The sequence below is a fragment of the Perognathus longimembris genome, chromosome 12 (genome assembly GCF_023159225.1).
Source record: "Perognathus longimembris pacificus isolate PPM17 chromosome 12, ASM2315922v1, whole genome shotgun sequence".
Classification (NCBI taxonomy): Eukaryota; Metazoa; Chordata; class Mammalia; order Rodentia; family Heteromyidae; genus Perognathus; species Perognathus longimembris.
In genome coordinates this window covers 47202568-47220665 of record NC_063172.1, presented here as the reverse complement: position 1 = coordinate 47220665, position 18098 = coordinate 47202568, and the positions used below count along the sequence as shown (strand labels likewise).

The following is an 18098-nucleotide window of genomic DNA, read 5'->3' as shown; positions in this document are numbered from 1 at the left end:
ACCTGCCTTTTATTTAACTCATTGTTATTTACAGTATTTCGCAGGGATGTTTCCTAAGGACCTGGTTTATTCTAACACTCACTCACGTCCACAGAAGAGGGTGCATGTTACATTTCCAGTGATGTAACAATTTGGAACAACTGACTTACAGTCTAACAAAATGAATACAATAAAGCTGGAACGTGTGGTGTTTTTAGTGAGGCATGAGGGTTAAGCCAAAGGGACAGAGTAGACAAATGGTGATAGAGTGTACTAAAAATAATGTATTTGGTCACAATTTCACATAGATACATCTTCTCAATGGATGAAGATGAAATTGCTTTAGATGCACATTTTCATCAGTAGGGCGATAGCATGTTGTGGTGTAAACTTTTGTATAAATGCATATTCATTTTTGAGCACAAATATCTGCAGAACATTCACGAATATGTTTTATGTATCTGTATAGTTTATGTGAATGTACATTTGGAGAACTTTTCAGTTCTATTGACTAGCCTGCTTCTCCTAACAGAAGAACAAAGTGAGGAGGCAGAAGGAGCTAGCAAGCCCATGGCAGTGGCAGAGGATGAGGAGAAAGACACAAATGAAAAAGACAATAGTGAAGGCAAGAACTCCAATAAAGACTCTGGTAAGATACTAGACTCTTTGGCCTTTCATTTTCCTGTGCCCATCCTTGCCCTGCAATCACCCTCTCTTTCACTCTCTCCCACAAAAATCTTATTAAAAGCTTTTATTCATTTTCAACTGTCTGAGCATTCCCACTACTATTTATTGCATGTACATTTTGCATGTGATTTCTATCAGTAGCCTCCCATTGACCTATTTTTAATCATAACCATCTGACAGAATAGATGTGGATAAGTTGAAGAATATTACAGGACGACCAGTGAGATTATTTTTTAATCAAATCAGTTTGTGTGCTTGTAATTTTTTAAGCGCCTTTCATTAATCTTAGCTATACTTGTGATTCCTCTGATGGTATATTAATTTTTCATAAGCACGGGATTAGATATCACTTGTCATTCAATCATATATACCTCTTCCCAAATCATGTAACCCTAAAAATGGTATTTTCTCTCCTTTTTCAATTTACACTCAGGAATTTGCCCTTTTTAAGGGCATCTATTTGAGGCATTTCAAACAAAATCCAGCAAAAAAGTTTACAGATGATTCAGCCTAAGAAAGAGGAAATATCATTGAAAAGGGATTAGGTGCTGGGTAATTTTGATCTTCAGGAATAGACAAATCCCAGTAATGAAAGCTAGTGTCTTTGAAAACAAACCTTTGTGTCATGACATTTACTTGTGCACAAACAAACCCTAGGCCAGCATCTGGTCTGGATACCTACGGCTTTTTCTGTTTGATTTGGCAAATATATGGCTTCATCCATGTTTTGTATGTATGAGATGGAAATCTATGGTCACAATGAATATTACATTGGCTACTTTTGCTGCACGCTATACCTAGTTTTATTATGTTGGACTCATTGGAGCAGAAAAAATGCTGAAACAGGTTCAAGCCTATTAGGTTCAGGTAGTCATCGATCTTTTCCTTGCATTCCAGTGACAGCCACGTGCAAAAAAGCTTGTATTCACTGTGAAGATGTTGGGTTGTGCAAAATGTGTATGCTTTTACATACAGCTTTATTTGAATTATCCACTATTTGTAATTCAGTCTTTGCATATCAGAGTTTTGAATTTCCTTCAAAATTTATTTAAGGAGGCTCCGTGCTATTTTCTCACACTGTCCTATGCTAAATTTCATAAATCCAGTGAGAAAAGTGCCATTGTATTGGCTTCTAGGTTGCAGTGTCTAACATATGATTCTAATTTGACTAAAACAAAGAAGGTCTAAGTTTCGTTTGGAGCCTAAAGTCGAGTCTCCAAAATGATGCTATAGCAGGTATTAGAAGGCTTGCTTCTGGGATTACGAACTTGGAACTTGAAGTACCTCGTGATCAGTTTTTGTCAAGGATAGTACAGTACCATCTAAACCCAATTTAAAGAGACTGCAAGTAGCAAGACGTTCAGCTTATTCACTCTATGATGGAACTCATCAAGACTAAGAGGTTCATTGGTTCAAGTTGGGTAGGATTTGGTTTGCTATCAGGGATATATTTCAAAACACACTGCAACATTTTCCCTTTTATTCTTCAGGAGAATATGTAAAACACATACATCACAGCGGTGTCCATAAGAGCCCATAAATGCTTGGATATATATAGCATTATGTTTGGTGATAGCTAATATGTAGAGTCTTTAAAGGATGGAATCTAGGCTATTTTGAGGAACAATCCTTACCAATGAAGATGGAATCTTGTTTGGAACATACTGCAGATGCAGGGGCTCTGGCTGAATAAGTAATGGGCTCAATAGCTCCCTAATGACCTGATTGTCCTTCTTTGGTGCCTAATTGTACCATAATGACAGGACTTGTATCTGTGAGAAGAAGGACCATTGCATATGGTGGTTATTTAAAACAAATTTTATCCCCACAAAATGCCTCCCCAGGTATAGGATAAACATAAGTTCTAAGCAAGGAACATCTAAAAGCAAATGCTGAGATGCAACTATTTAGCCTTGAAACCTCTCAGCCTTTAACACACCTCTTGTTATTGAAAATGCACATGAACTTTTAATGAAGTTGTCTTCTTCCTAAATTTAGTCTTGATAGATTAAAAATTATGAAATGGATTTTCCCTTGTAAATATGCCTATTGTTTGGATAAACACACACACTTATGTAAGTTCTAATTAGCAGAGATAGTTGCAAACACATAAAGCAATCAGGACAATTTATATATTATATATGTTACTTCAGATATAATTGTCAAAATATTTGCAAACTTATAAAGCGATCATTAGTGTAACCATTATGTCCATGGTGCATAGGAAAATGGTTTGACCTCACTTTGTTTTAGACATGAAGGAATCAGCACAGTGCTAGGAAGAGAGCGGAATCTGTGTGTGCTGTTGTGTTACATTGCTGACATTAGCTTGTAGGACCAGAGCATCCAAAATGAGACTTGGCAATATTCAACTGATTTTTGTTGAATATTCATTCATAAAAGAAAAGCCTCCTAATTCTACATTTATATTGTCATTTAAATCTAGTGCCACTTTAGATTAATTATAATCCAAATTATAGCTCTGTGCAGTACAAGAATTAATATAGAGTTTATCCAGATTAATACATTTGCATTGAAAATGTAATATGTCTCTGCTGTGGCTAAGGGGACCACTTTTTTAATAAGGGAGTAAACATGAGGAAAGATGGAAATTAACCTTCATTATTGCAATTAAAATTATCTTTTCATTCTAGTCTCATTAGAAAGAAAACTGTATTGGTAATTATAATTTTGAAGTATTTAAATAACCTGTTATATTCAAGCTTTATAGTATTCAAATTTTATCAATTATATTGATTCATAGATAATAGTTCAGTATTTTGTTTTATTGTGTTTTTTGAGATTTGCTTTAACATGTGGGTTATTGGATTTTCCTCACTTGTTATGAGTATAAACCATTTTACAACCTAATACATTTTAGGGATTGAGAGTTATTAAGTAGGCGGCATCTGAATTGCAATGAATTCTGTCATTTTTATATTAGCAATCTCATGCAAGTTAAATAATCCTAAAGCTGAGGGATAATCATTGGTTTATCTATTTGGCAGTGCTTATTTGTAATTAGATGTTATTTTGTAGTTAAAATTCATTAAAGTGACATTGTTTTTTGAGAATATTGTGATGTCCTTAATGATATAAGATAAGTTAGGATCTTATTTCCCTTTTTTTGATTTATGGTTAAAAAATAGACCTCATTTTAGATTAAGTGGCAGATAGGAAATATGAGTAATCACAATACTTAATCCAAACCTTCCTTAAAATTATTTAACCTTTCTTTAAGTAGACATTTCCAAGATTAAAAATTCAGTCAAAAGACATGATTTTCTGTAATTTAGCAGGGCCATCATGATGTTAAGCTTGAGACAGTACCCTTTTTGGTATAAAAGACATGCAGACATAAAATAAAATTGTATTGTCTTTAAAAATAATTTTGGTGGGGCTGGGGATATGGCCTAGTGGCAAGAGTGCCTGCCTCATATACATGAGGCCCTGGGTTCGATTCCCCAGCACCACATATACAGAAAATGGCCAGAAGTGGCGCTGTGGCTCAAGTGGTAGAGTGCTAGCCTTGAGCAAAATGAAGCCAGGGACAGTGCTCAGACCCAGAGTCCAAACCCCAGGACTGGCCAAAAAAAAAAAATAATAATAATAATAATTTTGGTGACCCCCTTATCCTCAGGTGTCCATGTTTGTCATACATTTCTGCATCTCAGTATTCCTTTTATCAGTGGTTCAGTCTTCCTTGGTGCCTGGATGAAGTTTAGTGGTCCTTATTTGTAACTTTGTACCCTCTTAATTTAAAATAAAAAGGAATTTTGTGAATCTCCCCATTTATGTATCATTGTTTAATTAACCTAGCCAGTTAGCCCAAAACATGAATTCTGACAATTTGGTCAGTGCTTGTACCACAGCCAACAGATATTGAAATGCAATGACCATAAAATTGAACACTTACTTTCTGTGTGCAGTATCAAAATCACTAAATTTAAAAGAAATCAACATTTTTGATGAAGAATAATGTGCATTAAAAATAAGTCAACATATATTATTAACATGAATGAAATTTATTACAACAAATGTGCACTAGTGTACAGGCTTAGTAACATTTTAAACTTTGGATCTAATACTGTTTTTCATCCTTTATAGCATTAATATTAGAAGAAGAAATAGGTCATTATTTTTTTCTCTCTCTATGACTGTACTGTGCTTTGGATTTAGGGCCTCATAATTGCTCTGGTTACATGTCTGACTGGAGTTCTACCACCTGTGCCACATTATTACCTGGTCTTTTGCTATTTCTTTGGAGACCAAGTCTCGTGGACTACAGAGGCTATCTATACAGGCTGACCTCAAGCCACAATTCCCCCAACCTCAGCCTCCTGAGTAGCTATAAATGCAGGCATAAACTACCTGGGCCTCGCCAATCATACATGATTGAAAAAGATTAGAAAAAGGATCATGGCTTTATATTTACTAGTTTCAAGCTTCTAGAAGGCTTATTCTATTTTGAAGTAACACCTGATAGAAATTATTTTTCAACTTGTATGTGACTGTCTTTGATGGAACAGAGAATTGAATCAACTCATTATTTGGTATCCTCCAGTTGTACCATGAACATAAATGTGATAAGAGAATAGGACATCCTTTTTAAGGAACATATCGCTACTCATTAATGAGAACTTTTTTGAAAACTTATCTATTAATCAACCAATCTATCATCTATCTGTCTTATCTATCCATCTGTCTATCCTATTTAGTGCTTGTCATAGGGCATGGACTCTGGGCCTGGGTCTCTTGGTTATTTTGCTCAAGGCTAGCATTCTAACACTTGAGCCACAGCTCCACTTTCAGCATTTTTGAGTGATTAATTGGAGATAAGAGTCTCAAAGACTCTCCTGCGTGGGCTGGCTTTGAATTGCAATGCTTAGATCTCAGCATCCTGAGTAGCTAGGATTATAGATGTGAGCCACTGGTGCCCAGCAATGAGAAATTTTCAAAAGAAATATAATGAAAGAAGGTAATAGATAGACTGGTTATATAAAAATAATCTACATATCATCTGTTAAATATCAATATTTATTTGCAAATATTGAATGTTAAATTGTTTACTTAAATGCTTTTGATATTTAAGTCAGTAAAACAAAGTACATACTGTAATTTTGACAGAGTAAAATTAATTTTAATTTGAGTTTAACAAATACTTGGATATTTTAAAATTAAAGTAATTAGATTTGTAGGTTTATTTCTAATTTAGGTTTATTTAAATACAATTGCAATTTTTTTGGCTATTTGTAAATTTTACATTTTAAGGAATATGGGAAGACAACAAGAATGTATAAATTCAAACAAAATCTAGTGTTTATAAATCAAGAAATTCATATTGTTGTAATCTGTTAAGCATTTAATGTTAATTCTGTATATTCTGAGGGAATAAAATCATTCTATTATGTCAGTTTTTTTAGTTTAGTTTCATTAGAATCACTTCCTTTTAAATTTCTTTCTGGATTTAAAATTTCTGTGGAATAAAATAATCGCCCCTATCCAGGGAAGGAGTAAAATAGATTTCTTCTTGTTCATTTTCATTTTGTTTCCATAACATCCTTGACCTTATTTTTAAATTAAAACTGGGTTATTTTGCAATAAGGTACAATTTGTTCATTTATATGAACCGTATGTGAATTGAGAAAAAAAAATCAAGATAAATCTTCATGCACAGCATACAATCAGATTATGCCTGGACTCTATATTTACACAGGGCCTGATAGCAATCAATGGTTTAGCTTCATTGCATTTCAAGATGTATTTGCACCCAGTTGTCCAGTGATAGTGTCCTCACCCTGGAAATAATTTAGTTGCAAATTGACTGGAAGATGGTGAAAATTGAAAGTTAAAATTAGAAATACTCATAATAAATGGCAGAAAAAAGGTCGGATGATGCCGTGAGATGATGAGATTGGAATGGCTGGTAAATGAGGTTTTGTGTTTGTCGTGAGATGTATGTGACATGCCTACCCAATATCGCTGTAATATCCAGCCTCACAGAGGATATTATACTGCAAATGGATCCTGGAAAGAATTCTCTGGGAAATTAAAATTGTGCTCATTTCTTTGATATGTTTGAGGCTCCTACACATCACATTGCTCATTTATGCCAAAATTTAAATCATCTTTAGATTCAAATATTGGGCATAATCTCATAAAGCAATTGTCTTTCTGAGATGTGTACTAGAATGTTATGTGTCCAAACAACCACAGTCAAGAGTATATTACTAATTGCAGCAGCAAAAATGTAATACATGGCTAATATTAAAATCCATTTCTTTTGTAAATCCATCCATGACTTAAGCTTTTATTTTGGCTACTGTTTTATAAGTAGCTATCTCTTCTTAGAATTCTGAAATCTCAACACTCAGGAATTTAGAAACGAAGTCATGAGACTTGAAGCAAATAATGAATTTCTAAGTCAGTATTTGTGAATGGGAGTAGATTGCTTTAATGTGATAAAGGCATTCAAGGCACTAGAGAGCACATGTTATTGATGAACCTTTCAAGGCCACCTAGGGTTATCTAAACACCAGACAGGAATACATTTTAAAATATATTTGTAAAGTCTACTTAGTGGACACAAAGAAGTACACTTTTACAGTTTAAGTTTAGCTTGCCTGCTTACTTTCAGTGAGTGTGGATTTTTTTTTAGTCACATTTTTTTTTCTTTTTTTTGGCCAGTCCTGAGTCTTGGACTCAGGGCCTGAGCACTGTCCCTGGCTTCTTTTTGCTCAAGGCTAGCACTCTGTCACTTGAGCCACAGCACCACTTCAGGCCATTTTCTATATATGTAGTGCTGGGGAATTGAACCCAGAGCTTCATGTATACAAAACAAGCACTCTTGCCACTAGGCCATATCCCCAGCCCTTAGTCACAATTTTTTGAAACACCTAATGTTTTCTATTGTGACATTGTGTTTATAAATTGAATTGTTCTTTTTTGGGGAATCAGGAATAATCACACCAGAGAAGGAGCTAAAGGTCTCTGTGGCAGTGGGCACTCAGCCTCTTTTGCTGGCAAAAGAAGAGGATGTTGCAACCAAAAGATCAAAACCTACAGAGGACAACAAATTTTGTCATGAACAGGTAAAGATGTTATTCTCCCTTTGCTTATAACCTCTCAGTTCCAATGGTTCTGTATTTTTTAAATGCATTTGGTAATTGGTAATGATATTAATATCTGGTATCCTAACCTTCTGAAGTTATCAAAGCCCATTACCTAATGGTGACCATGTTTGTTTACTCTTTTCCAGTTCTATCAATGTCCTTACTGTAACTACAACAGTAGGGATCAGAGTCGGATTCAGATGCACGTCCTGTCTCAGCACTCGGTGCAGCCGGTCGTCTGCTGTCCTCTCTGCCAGGATGTCCTCAGCAACAAAATGCACCTCCAGTTGCATCTGACACATCTGCACAGTGTGTCTCCAGACTGTGTGGAGAAGCTGCTTATGACAGTAAGCATGCCTCGTGTGGATGCACATGTGACACAATTTGTATTAATTTACCAATAACAAATTTGTACTTGTGGGTCAGTAGAAGTTTATTTCCTCTAATCTACTTCAAGTTATCTATTTTTTATTGTTTTTTGTCCTAGAAATCACATTCTGGTCACATTTGTCATCTCTTGCTTTGAGGAAAATTATGCTTTAAAACTTATGATATGAAACATGACTTTATAGAAAGACATTGTTAGTCATTTTTATACCTACAATGTTAGTAAAATGATGTGTGGTAAGCATCTTGAGTTTCTAAGTTCCTTGGTTATGAATACAGAAAGTAGACCTACAAAAACTTTGGAGCATTAATTTGAAAACATGGCACTATAATAGTATTGAAAGTTTGGTTGTTGCTGCTTTGGCTAGAGAAATGTAAATCCTACTGCCCACTTCAAGTTGTAGCAGAGTGGAGATTTGCAGAGCACTGGTCACATGGACCTCCCTTGTTTGCTTGTCAAAGGTGCCAGTTCCTGATGTGATGATGCCAAACAGCATGCTACTGCCAGCAGCCGCCTCTGAGAAGTCAGAGCGGGACACACCTGCAGCCATGACAGCGGAGTCATCTGTGAAATATTCAGGTATGCTAGCTTATTCAGATCTGAGAGAAAGCACTCAAGAGCTTGCCTGTGTGGCCTTGGTCCCAGGTTATTACTTTCAAACAGTTGGCATTTATTTTTATTTTTATGAATGAGGGAAAGACATATGGCATTTTCAAGAGCCTAATTTTCCTAATAATATTTGGCATCTGATCATCTCTGTCTGTCCATGGGGAGCTCATAGGGAAGATGGATAGGAATATTCTTTGTGTTGTATTTATGAATACCAAGATATCCTTGGTATCTTGTTGATTGAAAAACGATAGGAATATTCTTTGTGTTGTATTTATGAATACCAAGATATTCTTCGTAGCTTGTTGATTGCAAAACAATAGAAATATTCTTTGTGTTGTATTTATGAATACCAAGATATCTTTGGTATCTTGTAGATTGCAACCTATTTTGTTTAACTTTGGCTTATTTTCTTCTCTGTACTTAAAACCTTCAAGGTGATTTCTGGCTCACTTTATATCCTTGTCACATAGTCTAGGGCTTGTAACTCTCTCAATATACTTCTTGTTTTTTCCAAAGACTTTATTAAGTAGAAAATTTTACGGGCTCACATGAACAGTATTCAGTGACTTTTAAGCAGTGAGTTTTCCTACTTTCTGAAGTCTTGTTTCTGTGTTTTTCTAACAGGGGAAAGCCCAGTGGATGACAAAAGTATGTCAGCACTTGAAGATTCAAAGGCTAATGTGGAAATAAAGAGTGAGGAGCAGAAACCAACTAAAGAATCCACTGAATTACCAGAATGGAATAAAAACAGCAGCAAAGATGTGAAAATCCCTGACATAATGCAAGATCAACTCACTGAACAGCCAAAAAGGCAGCCGCTCTCCGTTTCCGACCGGCATGTTTATAAGTATCGCTGCAACCATTGTAGCTTGGCTTTTAAAACTATGCAGAAGCTTCAGATACATTCCCAGTATCATGCAATTCGGGCCGCGACAATGTGTAATCTGTGCCAGCGCAGCTTCCGTACATTCCAGGCTTTAAAAAAACACTTGGAAGCAGGCCATCCTGAACTGAGTGAGGCTGAACTTCAACAGCTGTATGCCTCCTTGCCCATCAATGGTGAACTCTGGGCAGAGAATGAAGCCATGATCCAGGATGACCATGGCCTAGAGCAGGAAATGGAGAGAGAATATGAGGCAGACCATGAAGGGAAGGCAAGTCCTGTAGGAAGTGACAGTAGCTCTATTCCAGATGAGTTGGGCTCTGAACCAAAGCGGACCCTACCTTTTAGAAAAGGGCCCAATTTTACCATGGAAAAATTTCTGGATCCATCTCGTCCCTATAAATGTACAGTATGTAAAGAGTCATTCACCCAGAAAAACATTCTCTTGGTCCATTATAATTCAGTGTCTCACCTGCATAAGTTGAAAAAGGTTTTGCAGGAAGCTTCTAGTCCTGTCCCACAGGAAACTAACAGCAGCACAGACAATAAACCCTACAAGTGCAACATCTGCAATGTTGCCTATAGCCAAAGCTCAACTTTGGAGATCCACATGAGGTCTGTGCTCCACCAGACAAAGGCCAGAGCTGCAAAGCTGGAGCCAAGTGGGCCTGTAGCCACTGGTGGGCACAACCTCACAGCAAATGTGACTAGTCCTGGCCAAGGGATGTTAGATTCCATGGGTTTAGCCACAGTCAACAGCAAAGATACACACTTAGATGCCAAAGAATTAAACAAAAAGCAAACTCCTGAGCTAATCTCTGCTCAACCTACACATCACCCATCACAGTCACCAGCACAAATCCAGATGCAACTACAACATGAGTTACAACAGCAAGCTGCGTTCTTTCAGCCACAGTTTCTAAACCCAGCCTTCTTGCCTCATTTCCCAATGACCCCGGAAGCACTCCTGCAGTTTCAGCAACCTCAGTTTCTCTTTCCCTTCTACATACCTGGGACAGAGTTTAGCTTGGGCCCAGATCTGGGCTTACCTGGTTCTGCTACCTTTGGTATGCCAGGCATGACCGGAATGGCTGGCTCCTTGCTTGAAGATCTGAAGCAGCAGATTCAAACTCAACATCACGTTGGCCAAACACAGCTGCAAATTCTACAGCAACAAGCACAACAGTATCAAGCCACACAGCCCCAGCTGCAGCCTCAAAAACAACAGCAGCAGCAGCAGCAGCAGCAGCAACAACAACAACAACAACAAACAAGCAAATTGTTGAAACAAGAGCAAAGTAACCTAGCCAGTGCTGACTGCCAGGTCATGAAGGACATGCCATCATACAAGGAGGCAGAAGAGGTTGCTGAAAAGCAAGAAAAGCCAAAGCAAGAATTTACAAATGAAGGCGAAGGCCTCAAAGAAGGCAAAGACACAAAGAAGCCGAAATCTTCGGAACCATCCATCCCTCCACCACGCATAGCTTCAGGAGCCAGGGGAAATGCAGCCAAAGCTTTACTGGAAAACTTTGGTTTTGAACTGGTCATTCAGTATAATGAAAATAGGCAAAAGGGGCAGAAGAAGACCAAGAGTGGAGAGGGTGAGAACACTGACAAACTGGAATGCGGAACGTGTGGTAAATTGTTTTCCAATGTTCTTATATTGAAGAGTCATCAAGAACATGTACATGGACAATTTTTTCCATATGGAGCTCTAGAAAAATTTGCTCGCCAATACAGGGAGGCCTATGACAAACTTTATCCAATTTCTCCATCCTCACCAGAAACACCACCTCCACCACCTCCGCCCCCTCCCCTCCCACCAGCACCCCCACAGTCTGCTTCCATGGGTCCTGTCAAAATCCCTAACACAGTTCCAACTCCCCTGCAAGCTCCACCACCCACTCCTCCACCACCACCACCTCCTCCTCCACCGCCTCCTCCTCCACCACCTCCTCCTTCAGCTCCACCACAGGTCCAGCTTCCTGTGTCTCTTGACCTTCCACTCTTCCCTTCCATCATGATGCAGCCCGTGCAGCACCCTGCACTGCCACCCCAGCTCGCCCTGCAGCTGCCACAGATGGATGCACTGTCTGCTGATCTCACTCAGCTATGCCAGCAGCAGCTGGGTCTAGATCCCAACTTCTTAAGGCATTCTCAATTCAAACGGCCACGGACAAGAATTACAGATGATCAACTGAAAATCCTGAGAGCTTATTTTGACATCAATAATTCTCCCAGCGAAGAACAAATCCAAGAAATGGCAGAGAAATCTGGCCTCTCTCAAAAAGTTATCAAGCACTGGTTTCGAAATACACTTTTTAAGGAAAGACAGAGAAATAAGGATTCACCATACAACTTCAGTAACCCTCCTATAACTGTTTTGGAAGATATCAGAATTGACCCACAACCTGCTTCATTAGAACATTACAAATCAGATACATCATTCAGTAAAAGGTCTTCTAGAACAAGGTTTACTGATTACCAGCTTAGGGTTCTACAAGACTTTTTTGACACAAATGCTTATCCAAAAGATGATGAGATAGAACAACTCTCTACTGTTCTCAACCTACCTACTCGAGTTATTGTTGTATGGTTCCAGAATGCTCGTCAGAAAGCACGGAAGAGCTATGAGAATCAAGCAGAAGCTAAAGATAATGAAAAAAGAGAACTCACCAATGAACGGTATATTCGAACGAGCAACATGCAGTACCAATGTAAAAAATGCAATGTGGTGTTCCCCAGGATCTTTGACTTGATTACACATCAAAAGAAGCAGTGCTATAAGGATGAAGATGATGAAGCCCAAGATGAAAGCCAAACAGAAGACTCCATGGATGCCACTGATCAGGTGGTGTACAGGCATTGCACTGTTTCCGGACAGACAGATGTAGCCAAAAACACTGCTGCCACTGCAGCAAATTCTGGCTCTGGGACAAGCACACCTCTGATTCCATCACCCAAACCAGAACCTGAGAAGTCATCTCCAAAACCTGACTGTACCACAGAAAAGCCAAAGCAAAGTGATCCCTCTCCCCCTTCTCAAGGCACCAAACCAGCCTTGCCCTCCACATCGACTTCCTCAGACCCAATGCAGACATCCACAGCCCAGCCACAGTCACAGCCACAGCCACAGCCACCAAAACAACCCCAACTTATTGGGAGACCTCCCTCCACATCCCAAACTCCGGTCCCTTCCAGTCCCTTGCAAATTACCATGACTTCTCTCCAGAACAGTCTACCTCCACAGTTACTCCAGTACCAATGTGACCAGTGTACGGTTGCATTCCCAACTCTGGAACTTTGGCAAGAGCACCAGCACATGCACTTCCTTGCGGCTCAAAACCAATTCCTTCACTCTCCATTCTTGGAAAGGCCCATGGATATGCCGTACATGATATTCGACCCCAACAATCCACTGATGACTGGACAGCTGCTGAGTAGCTCTCTCACACAAATGCCACCGCAGACCGGCTCCTCCCACACCGCGGCTCCTACCACGGTTGCTGCTTCCCTCAAGAGGAAACTGGACGAGAAAGAAGACAATGCTTGCAGTGAAAAGGAGGGAGGGAATAGTGGTGAAGACCAACACCGAGATAAACGCTTGCGAACAACAATTACCCCGGAACAACTGGAAATACTCTATGAGAAATACTTACTGGATTCGAATCCTACCAGAAAAATGCTTGATCACATTGCACGTGAAGTCGGGCTGAAGAAAAGAGTTGTGCAAGTCTGGTTCCAGAACACGCGCGCTAGAGAAAGGAAAGGACAATTCCGAGCGGTGGGACCTGCCCAGTCTCATAAGCGGTGTCCATTCTGCCGAGCCCTCTTTAAAGCCAAGTCGGCTTTAGAAAGCCACATTCGCTCGAGGCACTGGAATGAAGGCAAGCAGGCAGGCTACAGTTTGCCACCAAGCCCTTTAATAGCCACAGAGGATGGAGGAGAGAGTCCACAGAAATACATCTATTTTGATTACCCATCTTTGCCATTAACTAAAATTGATCTATCGAGTGAGAATGAACTGGCGTCCACAGTTTCCACGCCTGTTAGTAAAACAGCAGAGCTATCACCGAAGAATCTTTTGAGCCCTTCTTCTTTTAAAGCAGAATGTCCTGAGGATGTGGAGAATTTGAACGCTCCTACGGCTGAGGCTGGGTATGATCAAACTAAAACTGACTTTGATGAGACTTCGTCCATTAATACAGCCATCAGCGATGCCACCACTGGTGATGAAGGAAATGCAGAGATGGAAAGCACCACGGGAAGTTCTGGAGACGTGAAACCAGCTCTGTCTCCTAAAGACCCCAAAAGTCTTGACGCTTTGCCCAAACCAGCAACCACCCCCACCACAGAGGTGTGTGATGACAAGTTTCTTTTTTCTCTCACCAGTCCATCCATCCCTTTCAATGATAAAGACGGTGACCACGACCAAAGCTTTTATATCACCGATGATCCAGATGACAATGCTGACCGCAGTGAAACTTCAAGCATCGCCGATCCCAGCTCACCAAACCCATTTGGATCTGGCAACCCTTTTAAATCCAAAAGTAACGATCGGCCCGGCCACAAGCGATTCAGAACGCAGATGAGCAACCTGCAACTTAAGGTTCTCAAAGCTTGTTTTAGTGACTACCGAACTCCAACCATGCAAGAATGCGAAATGCTGGGGAATGAGATTGGTCTGCCCAAACGGGTGGTTCAGGTGTGGTTTCAAAACGCCAGGGCCAAGGAAAAGAAGTTTAAAATCAACATAGGGAAGCCTTTCATGATCAATCAAAGCGGAACGGAAGGCTCCAAACCAGAATGCACCCTCTGTGGGGTGAAGTATTCTGCCCGCTTGTCCATCAGAGATCATATTTTCTCCAAACAGCACATTGCAAAAGTGAGGGAGACGGTGGGCAGTCAGCTTGATCGGGAGAAAGATTACCTAGCTCCTACCACTGTCCGGCAGCTAATGGCCCAGCAAGAACTTGATCGTATAAAAAAAGCTTCCGATGTGCTTGGATTAACAGTACAGCAGCCAGGCATAATGGACAGCAGCTCCCTCCATGGCATCAGCCTGCCGGCCTCTTACCCAGGACTCCCAGGCCTTCCTCCTGTCCTTCTCCCGGGAATGAATGGCCCATCCTCCTTGACGGGCTTTCCACAGAATTCAAACAGTAAGTCACCAAAACAAAAATCTACACAGTTAATCAAGAGCCATTAGACAGCCAACGTAGCAAAGAAAACTGAGCATTTTGATTACTTTTTAACCACTTAAACTAATATTTTTTTAAAAAATATATGTGTAGTACATATAAAATTTGGCTATAGCTAATCAACAAGAATATCCTACGTAAATATATACAGAAAAATTAAGATTGGATAGCAAAACAGATTCTCAGAAATGTGATGATTTATTATTACATCTTTGTGTCTTAGACATGTTATTTTTACATTTGACTCCAATATTGACTTCAAATGCCATTTCAACACAAACTTTGGTATCCATATCAAGAAAGTGAAGCATTGTAAAATGCGCTTGCTGATGTTTTAAAGTGTATTCTTTCCAAGGGTCAGAATATATAATTTTCATTTTTTTCTTGTCTTTTTGTTCCCTGCCTCTACCCTGTAAATGAAAACAAAAGTTAAGTGTTCTGTAGTCACAGGTATCTACTTCCAGTACACCTAGCAGGTAATAAAGCTTGTGTTTAAACTTTAATGAATAAAAACATGACTTCTGTGATCATGTGAAGCAGTATTGTTAGACAGTTTTGATTTTCTTAGCCTTTTGGTTTTCTTGCTACTTGTTATTCAAATAAACTTAGATGTTCAGAGTGCATTATTACCCCATTCCGTGCTGCTTCTTCTCTAAGCTAAGGTTTATAATTAAGGCAGAATCAAATTATACAGCTATTTGAAACCAAGAAAGATGCAGTTGTGCAGTTAAGATATATAACTATATATAATACACTTATATATAGTTATATATAAGTTAAAAGCAGTTATCTTATAATTTCCTCCTCTCTCTTTATGAATTTTGTTATTTGATGTTACTAGGACTTGAACATTGGGCCTTACACCTGTGCTCTACTACTTGAACTATACACCCCCCCTTTTGCTTTAAGGTCTTTCCTTCCTTTCTTCCTTCCTTCCTTCCTTTCTTTCTTTATTTCTTTCATTTTCTGATAAGGTGTTTTTTTCTTTCTTTTTTTTTTTTTTTTTTTTTTTTTTTTTTTTTTTGGCCAGTCCTGGGCCTTGGACTCAGGGCCTGAGCACTGTCCCTGGCTTCTTCCCGCTCAAGGCTAGCACTCTGCCCCTTGAGCCACAGCGCCACTTCTGGCCGTTTTCTGTATATGTGGTGCTGGGGAATCGAACCTAGGGCCTCGTGTATCCGAGGCAGGCACTCTTGCCACTAGGCTATATCCCCAGCCCGTTTTTTTCTTTCTTTTTTTTTCATGCACCAGAATGGACCATGATCCTACTGTTTACACTTTTCAGTTATATAGGCTTAGAAAAACATAATAACCTGGCTTACTGGTTGAGTTGGAATCTCACTTTTTGACAGAAATGGCCTCAAACCACCTTCTTCTCATTATCCACCTCCCACGTAGCTAGGATTCACAGGAGCATGCCTTGGCTATAATTTCTTTAAGATTTTATTTTAATCAGTGAAATTTTGGCTTTCTAAGGAGAGTTATTTAGTATTTACTAATCACATATAGCTACAAAAATTACAAAAAATAAATAAAACTTTTTTCTTTTTTGCAATAGAATTTTTACATAAATTTCAAAGTTTTCAATTTCATTCTTCTTTAACAAGAAGCAACATTTGCCACTGTATTCTTTTTTTTTTTTTTTTTTTTTTGGCCAGTCCTGGGGCTTGGACTCAGGGCCTGAGCACTGTCCCTGGCTTCTTTTTGCTGAAGGCTAGCACTCTGCCACTTGAGCCACAGCACCACGTCTGGCCATTTTTTGTATATGTGGTGCTGGGGAATTGAACCCAGGGCCTCATGTATACAAGACAAGCACTCTTGTCACTAGGCCATATCCCCAGCCCCTGCCACTGTATTCTTAATAATTTACCCCTTCTGTAACATAAAGCTTGGAAGGCAGAGAAACATAAGACTAAGTTCCTCTGCCATTGCCAACCTAGTTTCCTGTTCTAAATGTCTTGTGGGCTCTAGAGAAAAGAGGAATGATGTCTTGCCTAAGAAAGAACTTGACCAAGGACATCTGCCATATACTTTCTTTTAGCTGTCACACCAACTCTGTTCTCATGCTAAAACAATTTTGGATAATTGTCTGATAACCTAAGGACCTAACAATTATAGCAATAGTTATGTGATTTTTTTGTTATATTTTAGTTAAATTAAAGGACGTACTTTAAAAATAATAAAATGACAGAGGAGATTTTTGAATCTAGGGTAAGTTTAGATACTTTGTAGTGCCACTTTGAACAGCACTTATATTATTAACCAATACAAAAAAAAAAACTAAATTACAGAATTCAGCGATCTGTTTTGTAAACAGAGGGCTTTGAAAATACATTATATAGGAAGAAACAATGGAAATATCTATACCTTTGTTCTATAAGGTACCATTGACTGACGGTGATTGTTTTATCATCTCTGTCAATGATGGTCACAGTAACTTGTTATTCTCTTGGCTGGGTCAAAGGCAATTCCTGAGACAAGGGGTCCTTTGACCAATTGCTCTTCTTATTTGTTACTCTCATATGGGCACTTTCATTGCCTTTATGAAAGAAAATGAGAGAGTAAATTTCTTTATGAAATATTCAAATAAAATTTCCTTCACTTACAGTTAATATAATTTATATTTTCCTCCCAAATATAGATCTTCTTTGTAATTATCAGCATTACAGTGATGTTGGAGGCAGGCCTTCATGACTAGGAGAATCTTGAAACACACTAAGTTCCAAGGAACTCAGCACGCCTTCGATTGCTTTATTAAATCATAGACCAAAACCAACCAAGAGAAAAGCGCCAGCTGAACATCAGTGGCTCACACCTGTAAGCCTCACTACTCAGGAGGGTGAGATCTGAGGATTGCATTTCAAAGCCAGCTAGGGTAGGAAAATTCATGACACATTTATTTCTAATCACTAAAGAGCCAGAATTGGAGCTGTGGCTCAAGTGGTAGAATGCTACCCATGAGCACAAATGCTCAGGGACAGTGCCCAGGCCCTAAGTTCAAGCCCTTGGACCAGCCATAGAGAGAGAGAGAGAGAGAGAAAGAGAGAGAGACAGAGACAGAGAGACAGAACATTTCTACCTATTTTTGTGGGATTTTAAACATTATCATCGTGTAGTGATCAGTGGAGTTTCATCTAAGAGGCTGAATTCCCACATTCCTGGTTCTCAACATTTATAACCAGTTCATGGAGTAGAACTGGTTCTCTACCATTCGATTATCATCTTCCTACTGTATATTT

The 18098-nt window shown here is 39.0% G+C and overlaps 1 protein-coding gene across 3 annotated transcripts in view; it reads left to right on the top strand.

Annotated features, from left to right (window-relative positions):
- Positions 1-18098, top strand: part of Zfhx4 (zinc finger homeobox 4) — a 188788-nt gene that overhangs the window by 164697 nt on the left and 5993 nt on the right. For all 3 annotated transcript variants that reach the window (XM_048358503.1, XM_048358504.1, XM_048358502.1), the window contains exons 6-10: positions 512-628; positions 7624-7757; positions 7925-8125; positions 8628-8745; positions 9403-14823. In XM_048358503.1, the coding sequence (XP_048214460.1) occupies positions 512-628; positions 7624-7757; positions 7925-8125; positions 8628-8745; positions 9403-14823 (5991 nt within the window). The remainder of the gene's footprint in view (positions 1-511; positions 629-7623; positions 7758-7924; positions 8126-8627; positions 8746-9402; positions 14824-18098) is intronic.